Source organism: Haliotis cracherodii, unplaced genomic scaffold (genome assembly GCF_022045235.1).
Source record: "Haliotis cracherodii isolate W230 unplaced genomic scaffold, xgHalCrac1.p SCAF_4, whole genome shotgun sequence".
NCBI classification, from domain to species: domain Eukaryota; kingdom Metazoa; phylum Mollusca; class Gastropoda; order Lepetellida; family Haliotidae; genus Haliotis; species Haliotis cracherodii.
The window spans coordinates 68343073-68366023 of record NW_027266297.1 but is presented as its reverse complement, the minus strand read 5'-3'; the positions used below and the strand labels follow the sequence as shown (position 1 = coordinate 68366023).

At 41.7% G+C, this 22951-nt stretch overlaps 1 protein-coding gene across 1 annotated transcript; it reads left to right on the top strand.

The window, feature by feature from the left end:
* Positions 1-1784: 1784 nt before the first annotated feature.
* Positions 1785-19539, top strand: LOC139478592 (small glutamine-rich tetratricopeptide repeat-containing protein alpha-like). Its single transcript, XM_071261137.1, has 12 exons — positions 1785-1844; positions 6257-6378; positions 7066-7184; positions 8893-8974; positions 10265-10364; positions 11660-11764; positions 12078-12216; positions 14127-14207; positions 15114-15151; positions 16610-16750; positions 17932-18041; positions 19075-19539. The coding sequence occupies exons 2-12, from the start codon at positions 6279-6281 to the stop codon at positions 19092-19094; spliced, it is 1035 nt and encodes a 344-aa protein (XP_071117238.1). The 5' UTR covers positions 1785-1844; positions 6257-6278; the 3' UTR covers positions 19095-19539.
* Positions 19540-22951: the final 3412 nt, after the last annotated feature.

The following is a 22951-nucleotide window of genomic DNA, read 5'->3' as shown; positions in this document are numbered from 1 at the left end:
CAATTGCCACGCATGAAATTTGCTGCGTTCGTGCGAACTTATTATTCGTGTTCCAGATTGGCGAGAGCGAGTGAGTCGAGTGAGTCGGGTTTAACGTGTGTGTGTGGGGGGGGGGGGGGGGGGGGCTGCTTGCACTTTTCCGGACTGATGCTGATTTTATAGTGCTAGCCCACTGAGATACCATGCCGCAGTTTAACATGAATACCACTCAGAGTACATGTATGCTGACTCCGAGCTGACCAGGCATCTTTTAACGTATTTTGGTATGACGCGGCGTGGGATCGCTCTCCGGGCGGTTGGTCTAGCTACCACTAGATCACGGAGGCGGTCTGATACGACATCACGTCGTAATAGATGTATGCGTAATTAGGTTAATACGATTACGCGGACATTGAATGTTGACGTTATACAGACATTTTTTGTAAACGTAATATGAACGGACGACACAACAGTTGAGGTGAGGTGAAATGACGTTTAAAGGTCGCGTCCGAGATTATTGCACTTATATACGTGTGGGTTTCAGTGTGTGTGTGTGTGTGTGTGTGTGTGTGTCTGTGTGTGTGTGTGTGTGTGTGTGTGTAGCTGCTTGTACTAGTCCGGACTTATGCTGATTTATAGTGCTAACCCACTGAGATACCATGCCGCAGTTTAACATGAATACCCCACTCAGACACAGTATACTGACTCCGTGCCGACCTGTCCTTGTTTTAGCCCCTTGATGCCGAGCGCCAGACAGGGTAACAACAAGTACCATATTTTAACGTCTTTCGGCATGAATCGGCCGGGGGTCGATCCCGGATCTTCCGCTCACGGGCGGACGCTCTACCACTAGACCACGGAGGCGGCCTAATACAGACACCATTGCCGTCATAGATGCATGCGTAATTAAGTGGACATGATCATGCAGACATTGATTGTTCACATAAAACAGACATTTTATGTTGACGTAATATGAACGGACGACACAATACTTGAGGGGCGGTCGGGTAGCCTAGTGGTTAAAGCGTTCGCTCGTCACGCCGAAAACCCAGGTTCGATTCCCGACATGGGTACATTGTGTGAAGCCCATTTCTGGTGTCTCCCGCCGTGATATTGCTGGAATATTGCTAAAAGCGGCGTAAAACCTTACTCACTCACTCACAATACTTGAGAGTATGGTTACGCGACGCTTTTAGCAATAGTCAAGCACTGTAACGAGCGAATACCTTCACCACACGTCTACCACACCACCCCTGTCAAAAAATAAGATCTTCACGCTGTACTCAGTTATTTTTTGGTTGCGGAGTAGAGCATATTGCAAACAATTGCAAACAACCCATAACTTATTCAATTTCTTCTGGACTTGGTCTGTCATGAAGAAACGAAAACATTTACTCACTATTATCTTCTTACATCATGTCCGAATAATAGTCTCTACTTTATAGACATTTCAGACATACAGTTAACAACGACTTATTCGACATCATTCCAGTAATATATTTTAGAACGGTGATTATTTAGTCTCATTTGTACACAATCGAGAGATGTTTCACTGCCGTTTTTTAATAAAGCTAGTGTTAAGGAATATGTTACAAAGTTGTTGAACGCGTGCCATCAGAGTTACCTCCCTGTAATTTTATTTACCACATTCAATTCGATCAACATTTCAAACTGATATAATATGCAACACCCAGAAATACCCTAACCACTATTAGTTGTCGCAATTCACTTGTATATTTTATTCATATCAGCTGATCCAATATCAGAAATAATGCATTTGCGACAACAACTTTACAACACGTACCCACAAGTTCACTTCCGGCATCTTTACCTGCACTAAACCTGAGAATTTGGAATTGTCTAGGGTAAAAAACCACTTATTACATTTATTAGTTGCGTTGGCAGTATTGTATTTTGTTATTGCTTGTTGTGTTAGTATATGTCTGTGATGTCTCTAATAGCGTTGATGGAAAAGACAGTGAAACTGACCCAGTCACATGGTCAAGTATGTAAACCATGAGTAAGCCTTGACATCGTACATTGTCTAGTGGACACCTATCAGTTGCATTTAGACAGAGTTTTATTAATCAATTCCGTTCGTAGACAAGTTACCCCTAATTATTATAAAGATACAAATCAACCAATTCTACAGACAAATATTGTTCCACTCAGGATCCTTATATATTGCGAGAGTGATGTTGATTGAACAAAAAGAACAGGAAAAACTTCGATACGATCCCATTTAATAACTACAGTGTTATAAATACTATACTCATAAGAAGCCAAAGAAACACTTTATCGCAGTTCTCAATGTGAATGAACCAGACAACTTGTCAAGAGTCTGTATGGTATAGTTCTTTGGCACTCAGTCTTGCTTACACTTATGAACACTGATATTAATCAGTAATAGTACTCTGAACACTAGAATTGCCTTGTCTGTAGGTCAGATAGTTCTGAGCAAACCTTACAGTAACTTTGCCAGCATTTGTTCATGAATTCCAGTTTTTGCCTGGTTCTTCAAGCATTGTTCACACAAGCATCTTGTGTTTGTTTCCCATTTTCAGGATTGCTCTTGACATTCTAACCAGTGGAGTAGTGATCTGTGTGAAACTGGTACATTGATGATTTGGTCAGAGTTATTAGAATAATAATGAATCATAGTTTCGGTATTTTCCTGTTTACTGGTAATTGCCAGTTTTTGACTGGTAAAATTAGACTTTGACCCGTAATTCCTGTGACTAATATAAAAATAAAAATATCAAATAAGGTATCTTGTAATCTTTGTTGTTGAACAGAACATTCGTCAATAGTAAAAAAATTATACTTTGAAATGAAGTCAGCTTGTCTGTTATCATCAGGGTTTCCTGTTGTCTATTCTAAGAACAAGGAAATTATATTTCGCTTTGTTCGAGGGTAAATATCTATTTGAAGTGAAAATTGTGATCGAACTTTGTGTGGATGATGTATAGGTCAAAAGAAGTTACTTCTGAAATGATGTCACTGAATTTATCAGCCATTAAAGCACTCTGCATTGAAATTGATGTTGAAAAAATTAAAACCAGGTTATTTTCATACAATATGTATTTGTCCAAAGTTGGGACTGACTAAATTGGATGGGACTGGTAATTTATATAGTTTTCAGTCCATTGGGACTGGCAGTTTAAAAGCCAGTGGGAACACTGCGGTTTGTCAGCACAATACCTGTGCTTGTGAGTTTCACTAAGGTGATAAATGCCTATGACATGCATCACTTTTGGCTTTCCACACAAATTAAGCTGACACGCTGTGATACTGTTCAAAGCAGCATTATACACGACCCAATCTCTTACTGCAGTAGCATATACAGGTAAAATTCATTAAACCATGGCTCCTTTGTTTTTGACCAGGTTGACCGTTCATTAACTAACTAAATTGTTGTTTAAACACCACTTTGCACTACTACATTGATGATAAAACAAGTTTCACGAAGAAAATTGTATCGCCAGCAGGATTTGAAACCTCAAAGACCACACCTAAGACTAGTGTGAGTGTCTTCTGACATGGCGACATGGAAGAAATGTTATGAAATTGAGAACTAAGTATTTCCTTACATAAGGACGAATACTTTGTGAAACAGTGAACAGTGAAATGTGTGTTTTATGCAGTATGTTTTACAATATTCTAATCATTGTACAAAGTTTTGATTTGGTAGATTTACGTTCAAAGGAACAAAAACAGATAGAAAAGAAATTACTCTTAACTTGATCAGGGCTATTTTTGTTGTAATTGCCCCATCAGCACTGGCAATTAATATTCTGTGTAAGTTTTGTTGATTGATAAATGTGTGGTTCCATATGAATTGTATGCATGCCAAGGGAAAGAAGAAAGAAAGATTCCTGGAAAACGTTTCGCATGCATCACACAGGGCTGACTCACACAATGGTCTCACAGCTGAGCATAGAGTTATTGAATATCTTTTTATAGAAAGATCAGAACAATATTATTTAGGCATTTTATGGGCACTAGGATTCTTTGAATGGAAGTTGGCCTTGGTTTAAGTAGGTTAGGGCACACAGACCCTGGGCCCCGTTGCTCAAAGCGATCTTAGCGCTAAGGTAATCGCAAGTCCCATTCTTTAACATAGGGTTGCGATCATCGTAGCGCTAAGATTGCTTTGAGGAACTCTGCCCAGGTGTCTAATCGTTGAAAATCATGCTGAAGACACTGCCAAACCATTTCAATGGTTGGACAGTGACAGACACCATATCAGAGTGCTCTAAGCTACACCTGAAGCCATGTTCCACCGAGTTCATGCTCAGGTTCTTCACTGGAACTTAAGCACCCAGTCATCAGTTAACTCAAGATCTTCAGCTATGATGAAGAAGATGATCATGATAAACTTCTATGAACTTCATGGACAGAGGGACCCGTGAAGATCTGGGTTAAAAATAGGTCTTCAGCAACCCATGCTTGCCATAAAAGGCGACTATGCTTGTCGTGACAGGCGACTAACAGGATTGTGTGGTCAGGCTGTGGCTTGGTTGATGCATGTCATCGTATCCCAATTGCGAGGATCGATGCACATGATGTCAATCACTGGATTGTCTGTTCCAGACTCGATTATTTACAGGCGGCTGTCAAATAGCTGGAACATTGCTGAGTGCAGCGTTAAATAACAAACAAACAAACAAACAAATCATGGAGCGAAGAGGAGAGAATATTAGAGAGTCATGAGGGATTTGGAATCACAGAAAGTTCCTTGGCCATGTTGGTATTTGCACAACAGAATGAAGGTGTCAGCTAATCAAAAAAATGAAGTCATGTTAAAATTTACATGAAATGTATTGCATGGAAGCATCTGTCATAAGTTGAAGCATGGCAATAATTATCATACTCTTGTTATCTTGGCATCAATCTCATTAAAATCAGATCTTAGTTCTCTCTACCGCTAAACAAAGATCTGAGGATATCCCATTACGGGTCACGTCAGACCGACCTTGCGCGAACATTGACCGACCAATGGAATGACCAATCAGAAGGCAGCTTTCTCGTGCTAATTGGCAACTACGCTTCGAAACTTATTTTGACAAATTCTCGATTACAAATTTGAAACCTAAACAAAAGAACATTCTGGAATTGCTAATAGATGGTCTAGATTGTATGGATTCAGTCATTAAACCCGTAACTATCGTTCGGAATACCCCGTGTTAAAGTTTTCGAGGTTGTATGAGTAGAAATCACATTCCGACTGTCACTTTCATGATCTGGTAAGCAACGTTCTGATTGGTCGGATGAAAGGTCGTTCTGACGTGACCCCTAATGGGATGTCTTCAGATCTTTGTTTAGTGGTAGCGAGAACCAAGGTCTGGTTTTGATGAGATTGTCTCGGCATTTAAAGGTTATCTGCTTGGCATTTAAAGCTGAACACTTTAGAAAAGTATAGGTGATTGTTTCCAATTGATTAATTTCTGGCAATCATGTTCATGTAGTAATATGTTGTCAATGTTTCAAAATGTCAGCGTTTGTGTTTATCAAAATAGTCATTTGATTATCTAGGTTTATCTCTTTTTGGTTTTGGGTGATCAAACCTTTGTTTGATTCAGAGACATAACCTGGATAAATATTCCCTAAAAAACAAAACTTTTTTTATGCTTTCAGGACTTAAATCACGTTATTTGACTCAAGTAAGAAATATTTTCTTAAAGCACAATGCTGACTTTATGTCCTGTAAGTCATGTAATGGGAGTTTGAATCCCCAGTCCCTGTGATTGGAGTAGATGGATTTATGATCCAAGTTGGTTAGTTGCGCAGAAAGCTCTGGGTTGTTCAGTCATCATTATAGACATAACTTCATATATGAAATGGACCGCCTCCGTGGTCTAGTGGTAGAGCGTCCACCCGGAGAGCAGAAGGTCCGGGGTTCGATCCCCGGCCGCGTCATACCAAAAGACGTTAAAAGATGGTACTTGTTGTTACTCTGTCTGGCGCTCGGCATTAAGGAGCTAAAGCAAGGACTGTCGACTCGGGAGTCAGTATACTGTGTCTAAGTGGGGTATTCACGTTAAACTGCGGCATGGTATCTCAGTGGGCTGACACTATAAATCGGCATCAGTCCGGACTAGTACAAGCAGCCACACACACACACACACACACACACACACACACACACACATACACACTCACGTGCATGCACGTCGCTATATAGGTGCAATAATCTTAGACGCGAAGTTAAAACCAATTTCACCTCACCTCATATATGAAATGGTAAGACACAACAAAATTGTTCCTATGTCTGCAGGTTGTCGCAAACATCGTTAAAAATGGCAGACGTCAAGAAGTTGGTTTATTCCATCCTGAAGTTTCTGGAGGACCAGAAGACGGCAGGGTCGCTGAGTGACGATGCCGTGGAAAGCGTGGAGGGTAGGTATACCAGACTTCTCAGCTACATAGGCCTTCTGCAGGGATTCTGTTCCACAAAGTTCACAGCTTTGGGCTTCCTATCCACTTAAGCCCTGTGAAGGTTCTGGGGTAGAATAGGTCTTCAGCAACCCATGCTTGCCGTAAAAGGCGACTAACGGGATCGGGTGGTCAGCCTCACTGAATTGGTTGATGCATGTCATTGTATCCCAATTGCGTGGATCGATGCTCATGATATTAATCTCTGGATTGTCTGGTCCAGACTCGATCATTTACAGACCGCCGTCATATAGCTGGAATACTGCTGAGTGCGGCGTTAAACAACAAACCAACTAACCAACTGAACCACTTAAAGCAGAGATTCTGTGATATAACTGAAATAATGTTCAAAGCGGTGCCATGGCTAAGACCTTCCCTCCCTAACCCCTTACTTGGAATTTCAGGTGAGAATTGGTTCCCCATGGTTGTTGTAAGAGGCGACTTAATGGATTACATGGTCAGGCTCGGTGTTTGGTTGAGTGTGTCATCGTTCCCTGACGACATGGATCGTTGTTCCCAATGTCAGGAATGTACATGCTGCCATCATACAGCTGGAATATTGCTTAGCATGGCTTTAAGCAAGAAGCACACACATAAACATATTGTTGATCAGCGGAACATCGCATTGTATTGGTGCTCTTGTTTACACAGTTGCCATCCAGTGTCTCGAGTCCGCCTACAACCTGAACACGCGCAGTCAGGACATGGCCGCCAAATACAGCGTGAGCAAAAACCTCCTAGACATCTTCAACTCCCAGCTCAATTGCGAGGTAAGTCACAATGTTTCATAGTCTTTGACTCTCAGACGACATAGGCCACATGTTTGTTATCGATCAGTGCCTCAGTGAGCTGGTTATGTAGGAAAGGCAGTCACCATACTTCTTATGAGAGACACTGGAGAGAGGGATCACAGTAGCTGTTGAATAGTGAGAAAAGTTTCCTCTAACGAAAATGACATGTTGGTCTGTCAAATTCCAGAAGAGTACATTCATATTCTCACTTAGATTTGTTCACCATAATCTGTATAGGTTTTACATTATTGTGAACATGGGTTACAATAGGCAGAGCTCCAGATCAGCTGCGTATCTGCGTAAAATACACATCAGAACACAGAAATATGCAGTAAAATAAAATTCAAGCGTATCAAATACGCAACGAACATTACAGATATGCTACAAAATTAAAACTTGTGCGTATCATCAAAATATTGTGAAGTAACCCTGGGTATTCGATTAGCAAATCAGCAACTTATTTTGAAATTATAAACGGGCATTCCATCAACCTTGCTCAACTCCACGATGACAGTTACATCATGATCATTTGCCATCACACTTTCTTGTGGAAGTATCGTGGTATTTTTGAGTCCTATAAAGCTCTGGAACCCACACGACACCAGTTTGCAGGGACTAGATGAATAGTGTTTATAAATATTTAACTTAAATACCCACATGTGTAAAAACTAGTGGGTAACAGAAATTTGAATACTGAGATAGAATTCTGATACCCAATGATTTTCAAATGCATGGGTAAAATACCCACAACACCAAAAGCTTATCTGGAGCTCTGAATAGGTCTTCAGCAACCCATGCTTGCTGTAACAGGCGACAGTGCTTGTCATAAGATGCGACTGACGGAATCAGGTGGTCAGAGTGTTGACATGGTTGATGCATGTCATCGATCCCAATTGCGTGGATTGATACTCATGATATTACTGGATTGTCTGGTTCAGGCACGATTATTTACAGACCCACGTCATTTAGCTGGACAATTATTGAGTGCGGCGTTAAACAACAAACAAATTGTGAACCTAGTTTGGTCCTCAGCACCCCATTGCTGGTCATAAAAGCCAACTAAATGGGGTGGAGTAGTTGATGACATGAAGACTATGTGCAGTCGTGCTCCCAGTGGGGTGGGTTGTTGCTTTGGGGTTTGACACTGGTGTGCCAGGTCGAGACGTGACTGTTAACAGAGCTCCAGATAACTTTTTGAGCAATTGAGTTTTTACTCTAGGGTTTCTATTTTCATTGAGTAACCAATATTTTTTCACTCATCTATTCATAACTATATTGTGTTTTTCCCCAAAAAGAGTGACCATTTTAAGATTTTTAAAAATAAAATAACGTTTAGATGTATGTAACCATGATAACTGTTCTAAATATATAGGCTTAACCCAGAAAGTAAATCAGCTTGTAATTGTGTTTCGGAAATGAGCTCCTTTGTACGCATGCTGATTTTATACATTTGAGGTTTTCATTTAATGCATGCGTTTCTGTTTGCAAGTTTATTGAAAGTAATTGGGTTTTAAATATTTTTGTGGGGTATTTTACGCAAATAATCTGGTAAGCGATGCTCTGATTGGTCGGATGAAAGGTCGTTCTGACGTGACCCCTAATGGGATGTCCTCAGATCTTTGTTTAGCAGTAGTGAGAACTGAGGTCTGATTTTAATGAGATTGGTTTATTTCCTATTTGATTCCAGCCTGACTCAGATTTTGCCAGCATGTCTTTGCATGAACCAACTCCACAGGAAAAGGAAGAGGCAGAGAGATTGAAAAACAAAGGTAAGTAGCTCTGTGTAATACACCCTTCATTGTCCTGTGTAGCACATCCCCATGTCGTCAGGACAACTACGCTGGACCATTCACTACAACAGACTCTAAACAGGTCTTGTTCTTATGACATGATGCGGGGGCACGGGTGGCCCAGTCGTCTGAGGCGCCACGATTCGCTGTGCAGAGTTGCGTCCCTTGGCACGCCAGAAACCTATGATTATGGGTTCGAATCCCGGTTTGCCCCGATTATGTTTCTAGGTTTGTCAGCACCATACCAGTGCTCGTGGGTTTCACCGAAGTGGTAAACGTCTTAGACCTGCATCACTTGGGGCTTTCCTCCAACATTAAGCTGACACGCCGTGATATGACTGGAATACTGTTAAAAGCGGCGTTAAACCCAACTCACTCACTCACTCACTATGACATGATGCTAAATATAGCAGTCCAGTCAAATCACACACATTAACGAGAAATATTCTGTGCTGAGTTAATGATATGAGAGATCTGATGGTGATGTCTTTTTCAGACGAAAGCTTAGCAGATGGGTTCACAATCTCATTAAAATCAGACCTCACTTCTCGCTACAGCTAAACAAAGATCTGGACATCCCATCCACTGGTCGATGACCATTCATCTGACCAATCAGAGCATCACTTACCAGATTATGAAAGTGACAGTCAGATTTTTTATCATGCAGCCTCGAAAACTTTAACTCCGAACGATAGTTTAGGGATTAACGACTGTATCCATACAATCTAGACCATCTATTAGCCATTCCCGAATGTTCTTTTGTTCAGGTTTCAAATTTGTAATCGAGAATTTGTCAAAATAGGTTTTGAAGCCTAGTCGCCAATTTGAAATTAGTGCCGTAAAGCACGAGAAAGCTGCCTTCTGATTGGTCATTCCACTGGTCGATCAAAATTTGCGCAAGGTTGGTCTGACGTGACCCGTAATGGGATGTCCTCAGATCTTTGTTTAGCGGTAGCGAGAACTGAGGTCTGATGTTAATGAGATTGATGGGTCCAGGGTATGTATCATCATAGAATAAAGATACCGTAGTACCACAGAGATAATTGAGTGGATGGTGTTACACGACATTGACAGATTCGAGAACAAAGAATGGACCCACCAGCAGATGTTGAAAAAACTTTACGGGCATTAGTATTAGGAAATATTTCTCATGTGCCTATAATTTAGACCTTATTAACAATCAAGTTCTGTCAAATACTATTGTTGAAATATGAAATAGTTTCTTTTTGGGGGAACAAAAAGTAGTGTTGAGTCTCTCCCTGGTTTCAGGTAACGACTTCATGAAGACGGACAAGTTCTCCGACGCACTGGAGTGCTATTCAAAGGCTATCAAGATTGACTGCAAAAATGCTGTATATTTTTGTAACAGGTAATTCATCGGAGATACTTCCTTGTGTGTAGAGTCACTGGATCAGGTGATGAGACTCGGTGACTTGTGTATCATTGTTCACAAACAACGTAGTTCCGTTGCTGGTTTGGCTGGTGGGACTTGATTATATAGAGACTGACATGATGTAGGATATTGCACATGATGTAGTGTGGCATCAAACAACAAACATACAAGTAGTCATGGTTACGCTAATGTTTTCCTGTCTCAACATGCTCAATGTTGATCATTTTTGGGTTACCATGGTTACAGCCATTTGAATTTAACCGACTGGAGCCAAAAAACACAAATAGAAAATAAATTTTGAATTTATTTCTACGTGTCCTGGTTGTTCTATCTTTGAGAGAGTAGAAAAATTGAATAGATATAACTTACAACTACAATAATCAAAAACCTGGTTTCGGCTATGATTCATCTAGTCTATGTATTAGATGTATTTGAGTCAAAACCAAGAGGGCGAAGCCCCTGCATTTTTTCCCGACCCCCAGGGCATGCTCTGTCTACCAAAACCGAGGGAAAGTGTTTTTCCATACTTATAAACCGAAAAAAGAAACTTAAAACAACATTTATCAACATTTTTATTTTTCGAACATACTTTCCATGAACCTTAGGAAACGTGCATAAAATATCTGTTGCTGGCGTACGGATCTTGAAAAGGACATTCTAAAAACCAGTGAGGCTTATCAACACCTCTGTAGCCTCGTGGTACGCTCACTGGGCTACAGATATGAGGGTTGCGAGTTCGATCCTCGGAAATATAAAGAAAACATTTGTCATTTGATTTTACATTTCATTACATGTTACAATCTGAACGGAAGTTACATTAATAAAATACCCAGGATATTATATAAAATCCCAGGGACATTACAACGTCCATGTTTATGAGATTTAACCCGACTGGAAAGTAAAACCTCACAATAGGTTTTAATGCCTATAGAAAGAAGTCTCTTACTTAATAGCGATCCCAATGAATAGGTTTATAAGTAGTCTCCTGCCATTGCAAGCAGCATACAAGGAGAAGAAGCCTAATCTGTCGGTAGTAACATACATGGTTCTTTAAAATATCTAGTACCCGAAGCAGGATTACAATACTTGGCCCAGAAAGTACATGGTAGTGGTACATTCTGGGTTAGAATTGTCCCAGCAACCTATGCTGGCCATAAGAGACCTGGTACTTGGTTGATCGTTTTTCAAACAAACAAACAAACAAACAAACAAACAAACAATGTTAGTTTCTATTCCAGGTGTATGACAGTTCTTTGTTTTGTGTTTTCCAGAGCCGCAGCATACAGTAAACTTGACAAACACCAGCTGGCTATAGAGGACTGCAACCGGGCTCTCAATATAGACCCAGGATACAGCAAGGCCTATGGAAGACTAGGGTAGCTATATGTTGATGATGATATGTAACGCCTGGGACACATTAGACAGCCAAATATTGATGAGCACTAACGATCGTCACTCATTAGCTGAACAAGTCCGAGAAGTTACGTTCTGTATCCAAACAAATGAGAAAAGTTGCTGTAGTTGCTTCATCCTTTCATCATGGTGCTTGTAGCCATTTACGTCCCAATTCATATACTCTGGAAGCAGAAATTAGGACACAGGCTAGGGTTTTGAATTTCTAGAAGCTGGATTTTAGTCTGCATATCACCTGAAACTTGTTCCATCAATGTGTTTATGTTATGTATGCAGAATCGCCTACACAGCCCTCAACGACCACGAAGGAGCGCGTGAATGCTACCGCAAGGCCCTAGAGTTGGACCCTGACAATCAGAGTTACCAGAATAACCTGGAGATCGCAGAGACCAAGCTCAAGGAGGCCGCTGTCGGAGTGAGTTGTGCTCCAGTAGGAACCATTAGTGACACTTGTGTCAAAACTCTTTCTTCAAAGTGATGCCATCTCTGTCACTCCAAACTTGTCAGTCATCTTCATAAGCCCAACAAAGATTACAAAAGGGTTTAGCCCTTGGGAATCATGTACATATCAGTCTGTGATTACTGCAGCTGTACTGGTTATATGTGATTACTGCAGCTGTACAAGTCGGTCTGTGATTACTGCAGCTGTACAGGTCAGTCTGTGATTACTGCATCTGTACAGGTCGGTCTGTGATTACTGCAGCTGTACAGGTCAGTCTGTGATTACTGCACCTGTACAGGTCAGTCTGTGGTTACCGCAGCTGTACAGGTCAGTCTGTGATTACTGCAGCTGTACAGGTCGGTCTGTGATTACTGCAGCTGTACAGGTCAGTCTGTGATTACTGCAGCTGTACAGGTCGGTCTGTGTTTACAGCAGCTGTACAGGTCAGTCTGTGTTTGCTGCAGCTGTACAGGTCAGCATGTGAGTACTTCATCTGCACAGGTCAGTCTGTGATTACTGCAGCTGTACAGGTCAGTCTGTGATTACTTCATCTGTACAGGTCAGTCTGTGATTACTGCACCTGTACAGGTCAGTCTGTGGTTACCGCAGCTGTACAGGTCAGTCTGTGGTTACCGCAGCTGTACAGGTCAGTCTGTGATTACTGCATCTGTACAGGTCGGTCTGTGATTACTGCAGCTGTACAGGTCGGTCTGTGATTACTGCAGCTGTACAGGTCAGTCTGTGATTACTGCAGCTGTACAGGTCAGTCTGTGATTACTGCAGCTGTACAGGTCAGTCTGTGATTACTACAGCTGTACAGGTCAGTCTGTGATTACTGCACCTGTACAGGTCAGACTGTGATTACTACAGCTGTACAGGTCAGTCTGTGGTTACCGCAGCTGTACAGGTCAGTCTGTGATTACTGCAGCTGTACAGGTCAGTCTGTGATTACTTCATCTGTACAGGTCAGTCTGTGATTACTGCACCTGTACAGGTCAGTCTGTGGTTACCGCAGCTGTACAGGTCAGTCTGTGATTACTGCATCTGTACAGGTCGGTCTGTGATTACTGCAGCTGTACAGGTCGGTCTGTGATTACTGCAGCTGTACAGGTCAGTCTGTGGTTACCGCAGCTGTACAGGTCAGTCTGTGATTACTGCAGCTGTACAGGTCAGTCTGTGATTACTTCATCTGTACAGGTCAGTCTGTGATTACTACAGCTGTACAGGTCAGTCTGTGGTTACCGCAGCTGTACAGGTCAGTCTGTGATTACTGCATCTGTACAGGTCGGTCTGTGATTACTGCAGCTGTACAGGTAGGTCTGTGATTACTGCAGCTGTACAGGTCAGTCTGTGATTACTGCAGCAGTACAGGTCAGTCTGTGATTACTGCACCTGTACAGGTCAGACTGTGATTACTACAGCTGTACAGGTCAGTCTGTGGTTACCGCAGCTGTACAGGTCAGTCTGTGATTACTGCAGCTGTACAGGTCAGTCTGTGATTACTGCAGCTGTACAGGTCAGTCTGTGATTACTTCATCTGTACAGGTCAGTCTGTGATTACTGCAGCTGTACAGGTCAGCATGTGAGTACTTCATCTGTACAGGTCAGTCTGTGATTACTGCAGCTGTACAGGTCAGTCTGTGATTACTTCATCTGTACAGGTCAGTCTGTGATTACTGCAGCTGTACAGGTCAGTCTGTGATTACTGCAGCTGTACAGGTCAGTCTGTGATTACTGCAGCTGTACAGGTCAGCCTGTGATTACTGCAGCTGTACAGGTCAGCCTGTGATTACTGCAGCTGTACAGGTCAGTCTGTGATTACTCCAGCTGTACAGGTCAGTCTGTGATTACTCCAGCTGTACAGGTTACCTGTAATGTTTCAGAGTGGATTTGGAGCTGGCCCTGCAGGTGGTCTAGGCATGGATCTCGGGAGTATGCTTAACAACCCCTCTCTAGTCAATATGGTGAGTACACGCCCTTTTATTGTTTCAGTTTGGCAGACACGTGGCCTTATAACCCTGGTTAGGTGTGTACACAATGTTTATTAATGTTCAGCCCTGATCCATAATGCAGTCTTACGTCAACTGTCATAATTCCCATACTATAATATAGACTTCCTCAGCATTAAGAATAATTTGTGGAACATTGACCATACATCAGAACTACCATCCCTACACCTATATCTAAAGAGGTGGGGGCACCACAGCATGGTTAGACATTTGCTTTTAGTTTCTAGTGAGGTGGTGTACCGGCGGAGGTGTCTGTAGAGCACATGGATGCTTGTCAGGGATTAACCTTGACTTACAAAAGTGGGGATAGGGGGAACCCCCAGAAATTAATTTTAAGGGTCCTTGCAGGCAATATGATGGTCCTGTAAAGTAATGTAATGGTGTACTGTACTGTATGTTTAGATGATTATTCCCCGCCCAACAAAGTTGGCGGGGATATAGAAATGGGCTCCGTCCGTTGGTCCGTCCATACTTCTGTCTGTCCGTCACGTTTCGTTTGGTACCTTTTGCTATTTAGAAATTTTAGAAATTTTTATTTTTTACGTTTCCATGGCAACAAGATGGACTTTGGTTCCAAACCCTTCTTTCTTTTTCAATTTCCATGACAAGTTCCACCTCGGTTAAAAAAGGGTAGGCTTTGTTTAGATATAACTATGTCATAAATTCTGCAACAGGGGCAGTGGTTATAGGCACGTTAGTGGCCAACTCTTGTTACTTAAGAGCCTGGACTGAATCATTGATCATGTGGATCAATGGGCGTGATTGATGATCAATGCTTCCATTCTTTGCATTTATGCATCGCTTATAACCCTGATGCTTGTCATGTATGCTGTATACTGAATTGTTGTTGTGGTGTTGCAGGCGGCGTCGCTGATGTCTAATCCACAGATGCAGCAGATGTATGTACCACCTTTGTAACCTCTCTCCACCAGCATCTATGTAATCTTAACACTAACCATGTCATATGTCAGACGCCACATTGTCGGAGTTGGCTTTTTAAGCCTCTATCATACTATTCAACAGACATTATCCCAATAATTTTAATAATTGGGGGTGGAGGGGTTAGTGTCGTCTGTGGTGAAGAGTAACATCATCTAGTGGAGCCTAGTTTAAATCCCAATCTCATTAAAATCAGATCTTAGTTTTCGCTGCTGCTAAACAAAGATCTGAGGACATCCCATTATGGGTCACGTCTGAACGTAGTGTGAGTTAGGATAAGTATATGAATATACAAAGTACTGTATTTTCTTGAGTATAGTGCGCTTTTTTTTCCCCAAAATACACAGCTGTGTAGAAGGGGTTTGCGCATTATACACGAATTATGAGTTTGGATGTTTTTTCCCCCCATGGAAAGACATTACCGTGAGCACGAAACACCGGAAATACCATGTCAACAAATCCATACTGAAGTACGCAAATTAAATATGTAATTCGATGTCTGGCTTTAAAAAGTGTTCTTTGTATATCTGGACTAATGTTTGTAACTTATTTCATTAATTTTATTCAAAATTCCTTTTAATATTGTTTGAATTAATTTCGGCGAAATCATGTGTGAAGCGATCAGAAGATCGCACAACTCACCGTTATTAACAGCAACCACGGTCAGAATACCGCTATTGACGCCTTGAAACAAACTTTAGTTGATTGAGAATGGATACATATATCATAAATGCCATACTTTGACTCATTAAAAAGTCATATTTGTTTTTGTTTCTATGTCAACATGTAATTCTCGCGATCATACAATCATGCGATCATGCGATCCTGTGCGCATGAGCCTTGACGGTGACTGGTCAGACTGGTTCCATGTAAAAAAAATACCCGGGAATTGCGATCAGCTGCTTCGCTTAGGGTTATTATTATTTTAAACATGTTTAGTGAAAGCTGCATCTAAATTAACAAGATATTGGAATATATTATTCCTGATAAAAAAAATAGTTTCAGATACAATTTTTGCTGATCCTTGCATAAAAAAAATCCTGTAAAGTTATACCATTAGGTATGTCTTGACCGAATCACTGGTCGATTCCAAGAAAACGTGTGTACAGCTGATTGCTGTTTCCGGCTTAGTTTACGAGAAAATACACAAGGTAATCTTAATCCTGGATATAAAACAATGCCTAGCAGAACAATAAATACTATATGAATGGTAAATCAACATGTCTGGTGATTTTTTTTATCTCAAATTGACCCGTTCGTTTGCCGGACTTCGCTGAAGGGGTCAGGTGTAATTACATGGGTGCACACTATACTCAAGAAAATACGGTAATGTAAGATTTACTGTACTCTATCTGGTAGACAAAGACGGCTATGTTCCTTCACCCCCCTGGGGATGTATTCTGTCTTGTTCTGCACAGGATGGCCGGGATGTTGTCCGGGGGAGGAGCCGGCCCGGCACGTGACCCTGGGATGGGAGGGCAAGGTCAAGCACCAAGCCCAGCTCCAGGTCCAGCTCCAGGTCAAGCACCAGAACAGGGTCTGTCATCTTTACTACAGGCGTGAGTACTCTGCCATGTTATGACGGCTGTTCAGTCCAGTGTCCCTGCTATTGTACCACCATCCTATCTCAGCTACAGAAACAGGTCATCAGTGTGTATTTTCAATGTTTTGGAATCTTGTCATACTTAAAATGCCAGCGACTGGAACACATTATTTGCGATTATGTTACGGATATCAATTTTTCCCAGATTCAATAAGTCATTTCCAGAGAGAAAAAGGTCATAACTCTTGTTTTGTGGAAAGTATTTAAATGTCCCAAAAAAATTTACATTGTATTAGTTGTTAAGTTTGTGAAATGACCTGTCACCTTTGAAACAACCTCTATATAACTGAAAGAACAATTAAGTCTGTGATTTGCCTCTTTTTTTTCGTTCTTTTTTTAAATTCACATCAGGTGCCATGATTTTACAACCGGCCCTACATGTTGTGTTTGTAGCTCACCTCAGTCGTTGTTGCGTCGAAAGCTGACGTTTTGAAAATGCACCCTTTTGGTAATGAAGGCAATAAGAGCAGATTAATTATGAAGACAGCTTAGCTAAATGTAAATGAACATTGGATTTGTGGGTTTCACCAAATCAGTTCAGGCCTCCCTCCCACATCAAGCAGCCACGTTGTGATATAACTGGAATACTGTTCAAAGCAGCATTAAAACTCACTCACTCACTCACTCACTCACTCACTCACTCACTCACTCTCTGACCGCCTCCGTGGTCTAGTGGTAGAGCGTCCGCCCGGAGAGCGGAAGGTCCGGGGTTAGATCCCCGGCCGCGTGATACCAAAAGACGTTAGAAGATGGTACTTGTTGTTACCCTGTCTGGCGCTCGGCATTAAGGGTCTAAAACAAGGACTGGTCGGCTCGGAGTTAGTATACTGTGTCTGAGTGGGGTATTCATGTTAAACTGCGGCATGGTATCTCAGTGGGCTAGCACTATAAATCGGCATCAGTCCGGACTAGTACAAGCAGCCACACAAATACACACACGTACATGCACGTTGTTATATAAGTGCAATAATCTTGGACGCGACGTTAAACCCAATTTCACCTCACTCACTCTCTATAGTGCCAACTAGGATTCCGTCAGGATCTCAAGTCACAATGTCACAAGTGATGCAGTGTGATAGTGAAGTTGGAGTTGTACTGTATTTTTCCTGGTGTGACACATGTTTCTTGTTTATGTAGGGGTCAGGCACTAGCGTCACAGATGCAACAGCAGAATCCCGAGTTGGTGGCCCAGCTCCGAGCTCAGATGAACCAGCAGCAGCAGCCATCACAGAACACATTCTCAGAAGGTCAGTCAGGGGTCACCTGATGGCGCGGCTCAACTGTCACCTTATTGTTGGCTTCCCTCCATGAATTGTTTGTTTTTGGAATGGATGTTAACATGAAGGTTGTGGATGAGTGAGAGTCACTTTTTGTTCGAGCTACTGCATGTTAATTGAGGTTTTGAATGTTCCTGTAGGGGTCAAAGCTTGTTTGAACAAGAGGACCCGTTCAATTAAATATATAAGGAAAAAGTTGTTGTTTTCATTATGACTCTAGACCCGTGAAGATCAAGGGTAAGAACAGGTCTTCAGCAACTAATACTTGCCATAAAAAGGCGACTGGCTTGTCATAAGAGGCGACAAACGCAATCTCATTAAAATCAGATCTTAGTTCTCCCTACAGCTAAACAAAGATCTGAGGACTTCCCAGTACAGGTCATGACAGACCGACCTTGCGTGAACTTTGACTGACGAATGGAATGACCAATCAGAAGGCAGCTTTCTCGTGCTTTACGGCACCAATTTCAAATTGGCGACTACGTTTTGAAACATATTTTGACAAATTCTCGATTATAAATTTGAAACCTGAACAAAAGAACATTATGGAATAGCCAATAGATGGTCTAGATTGTATGGATTCAGTTGTTAAACCTGTAACTATCTTTCGGAATACCCCATGTTAAAGTTTTCGAGGTTGCATGATTAGTAAACACATTCCGACTGTCACTTTCATAATCTGGTAAGCGATGCTCTGATTGGTCGGATGAAAGGTCATTCTGACGTGACCCTTAATGGGATGTCCTCAGAGCTTTGTTTAGCAGAGGCAAGAACTGAGGTCCGATTTTAATGAGAATGCGTCTTACAGGACCGGGTGGTCAGGCTGGCTGACTTGGTTGATGCATGTCATCGTATTCCAATTGCATGGAGCGATGATCATGATGTCAATCACTGGATTATTTACAGACCTCCATCATATAGCTGGAATATTGCTGAGTGCAGCTTTAAATATTCAAACGACAACTTCCATCTTAGCCTCATGATATGTTTTTCCTGTTTGCAGATCCCTCAAATCCAAAATGACGTAATTTCCGTGTCCCATGTTGGTTGCAAGAGTTGAATACAGAGATCGTCATCCATCACATCACTCAACCATCAATTATCATGTCCATAGGCTGTGTGTGCGATACGACCAGTTATACAGCCAGTCCCCCCCAACAGCCACACTGCAATCCACCGTACACCCCCCACTGCAGGAGCTGCCTAATGTACCCTGCTTATGTAATGGTCAACATGATGACATCCTAGGTTGCGTGTAATATGAATGGAAACCATGCCGTCTCTATGGCTGCCTTCAATTATGTATGTAATGTCAAGGATTGATGTGAACATTTGGATGCGCTTTTATCCGGCATAAAAAATAAAAGAACTGGTTCTCAGGCAATGACTTTTGAAAATTGTGGGCAGGCAGTGGGGGGGTTTTTTGTGGGTTTTTTTGGTGCATTTTTTGGGGTGTTTTTTTTTTGTTTTTTTTTTTTTTTTGGCTTGTTCAAACCAGTATGTAACCAAATGAACAGTTGTGTATCAACCTGGGAGCATGCCTCCCTACATAAGCAACGCCTATTGCCGCCATTACGATAAGCAGTGCGCATGTAAAGGGAAGTAACTGCGTGCTATATTGGATTGCCTTGTTTTTAAGTATTAGGATATTTTTTTTATTTTCGTAAATGGAAATAAACACGAAACATGCGACAGACTTTATGATGATGCGGGCAGTGCCTGAGAACCAAGACTATTTTTTTTAGCCTTTGCAAGATACATACTATGGCGATTTGATTGTAAATAGCATTTAGTTTCATAACTCGTTTGTTGTTTTTACAAGCCATGTTCTGCCCTGGTTTGCTTTCTAGGTCTTGTTTTGATAATAGCGATGATCCCTGTGAAATACCCAGCAGTAAGTTGCCTTGGTTACAACCAAATAAGGATTATGATGTTTGAGGCTGAAACGATCCACTTGACCACCAAGGTTGTAATCTCAGTGATACGAAAGAATACTTATCATTGAGTATAGATACACTTCTTGTTACATATTATTTTCAGTACATAATGTCGTACTGATCCGTATGTTACCTTTATAATATGAAGCCCATTATTCAGTTTAAAAAACATTAAACCACATCAAAAAGTAAGGAAATGTCGGTACGTTATCTCTGTTATATCAAAATTAGAATAGATTTGTGCAATATTACTCTGGAACATTGTAATTTGTATCATGTTGTTATCGTACCATACGTATCTATGGTGACAGGAGTGCGTCGTCTCAGCCCAAATGATGTTTGTCACACTAGTCCAGCTATCAATAGAATCCTCACCTAGGACGTAGGTGAACCAGCTGTTGCCATGGCGACGTGCTTATACGGATACATTGTATGTATCACCTTGTGGTATATGTATATTTGTGAATAAAACATTGATAATTACCAGATATTATTGGTGTAGGTAGTTATGTCTGACCGCATGTGTTAATCAGTTGATGATTACACAACAGTGATATTTTTTAATTGCTAAAACTACATGTATTGGCGAATTTGAAATTAGTAATAATTGGTATTTTGTTCAACTTTTATCTTACTTTTAATTACATGTGAAAGTTGCAAGGAAATAGCTGTTCCCAGGAAGTTGATTATGTCAGACAGACCGTTCCTGCTTGAGATGACAGGTACTGCATCTGGGCCCCGTTCCACGGAACGATCTTAGCGGTATGGCGATCGTAACTCCCATGCTGTATCTTTGACTCAGAGTAGTAAGTGAGTTGGGTTTAACGCCGCTTTTAACAGTATTCCAGTTATATCACGGTGTGTCAGCTTAATGTGGGAGGAAAGCCCGAAGTGATGCAGGTCTCGGACGTTAACCACTTCAGTGAAACCTATGAGCACGGTTATGGTGCTGACAAACCTAGAAACATAATCCGGGCGAACCGGGATTCGAACCAACAATCATAGGTTTCTGGCGTGCCCAAGGGACTCAACTCTGCCATCGCGGCGTCATAGACTGGGCCCCCCGTGCCCCGACCTAGAACAAGGTCCTGAACATCAGTGGCCATAGGTGTAACTTCATTGCTTTCTTGTCTTAGAATTCAATCAAATCCTACGTCAAGATGTACAGTTACCATAGCTACATCATTCATGTCAGTTGTTCTGTGCTATCATCTTCACCATCTTCTGACACACACACTTGTTAAGGGGCGGAGGGGTAGCCTAGTGGTTAAAGCGTCTGTCACGCCGAGGACCCGGGTTTGATTCCCGACATGGGTACGATGTGTGAAGCCTGTTTCTGGTGTCCCCGCAGTTATATTGCTGGAATATTGCTAAAAGTGGCGTAGAACCATACTCACTCACTCACTCACTCACTCACTCACTCACTCACTCACTCACTCACTCACTCACTGACTCACTCACTCACTCACTCACTCACTCACTCACTCACTCACACACACACACACACACACACACACACTTGTTAACCATCTGCATCTGAAACCCATCCTGAATGATGTTGTGACTGGGTGAGGTTGTATCTACATGTACACAGCAAAAGGCCAAGAAATATTCAGCATATTTGAAGAAAGAAAATACAGTACCCAGAACAATTTTGCATGATTTCGTGCAATAGAAAAAAATGACTCTGATATTGGCTGCATGCAGTGACTTGCAGAACCTCTCTGTACATAAGCTGTTCCTTACGATCTACCATAGGGACACAGGTAGGACTAGTCACGATCATAGACTAAGTTTTGTGTATTCATACCATGTGTATGTAAATTAGCTGTGTATCGGTATTTGGAAGATGTAATCTACCTCCTCAGTCTATCACAGCTGAGTTCATGAAAGTATTAGAGTCGAGTTGGTCAGTCCAGAGCAGGGAACTACAATGTATCACCCAAAACCGGCTTCTCTGTCACAATGCTTTACAGACCATTGTGATGTCGTAGGTTACCATGATGTCACAATCAAATGACATCACTAGTCTCGGCCACTGAAGCTGCTCAGGGCCTGCTTGCACAAAGCAATCTTAGCGCTCAGACTATCGTAAGCCTATGTTAAAATATGGGAGTTACGATCATGTTAGCCCTAAGATTGCTTTGTGCAAGTGGGCCCAGAGCAGGGAACTACAATGTATCACTAGTCTCTGGGCCACTGAAGCTGCTTAGCTGAACATTTAACACACACAAACTGCTTGTTACTGTTTACAAGTTGAAAATGTTGAAAGATGGATTTTGGATGATAAATAGAATCTTACCCTTGTGTCTTTTGATATCAAATATATCAACACTTGCCGATAAATGTTTTCATACTTTGATTTTGTGAAATGAGTTTTAGTTTTACAGAAAATCCTGAGCTAAGAGGATCCAAATACGATGCAGGACTGATGGCCAATGCCATTTGCCAAGAGTAATTTGTACATCTTCCCGAGGCAAGGATGTTAACTGACAACACCCTTGCTGAACTACGCTGCAATTTCGTGGCTCGATTGGGCGGTCGGGTAGCCTAGTGGTTAAAGCGTAAGCTTGTCACGCCGAAGACCCGGGTTTCGATTCCTGACATGGGTACAATGTGTGAAGCCCATTTCTGGTGTCCCCCGCCGTGATATTGCTAGAATATTGCTAAAAGCAGCATAAAACCATACTCACTCGATTGTAGCGCCAGTAGTGGCTAGTACGAGTTATGTCCCTTCTATGTCCCTCATATTAACCAATCAGAAACTACCTCCTCTTTTCACAAAAATATGTCAATGTCCAGTTGACGATACATGTTTTGCAAATCCAGCCGTCAACAAAAATATGTCAGTTGAAATCCATGTTTACGAACTGGATAGCTAGTCCGTTGCACGATTTTGATTGGACTATGCGCAAAGATTCGTTCGTCTAGCGAAAATGTAAC

Bases quoted from the DNA above. Each gene is read 5' to 3' on its own strand.
- LOC139478592 (XM_071261137.1), top strand. From the start codon at position 6,279: ATGGCAGACGTCAAGAAGTTGGTTTATTCCATCCTGAAGTTTCTGGAG. The intron at 10,365-11,659 runs GTAATTCATCGG...TGTGTTTTCCAG, and splicing joins GCTGTATATTTTTGTAACAG to AGCCGCAGCATACAGTAAAC. The intron at 16,751-17,931 runs GTGAGTACTCTG...TTGTTTATGTAG, and splicing joins CTGTCATCTTTACTACAGGC to GGGTCAGGCACTAGCGTCAC.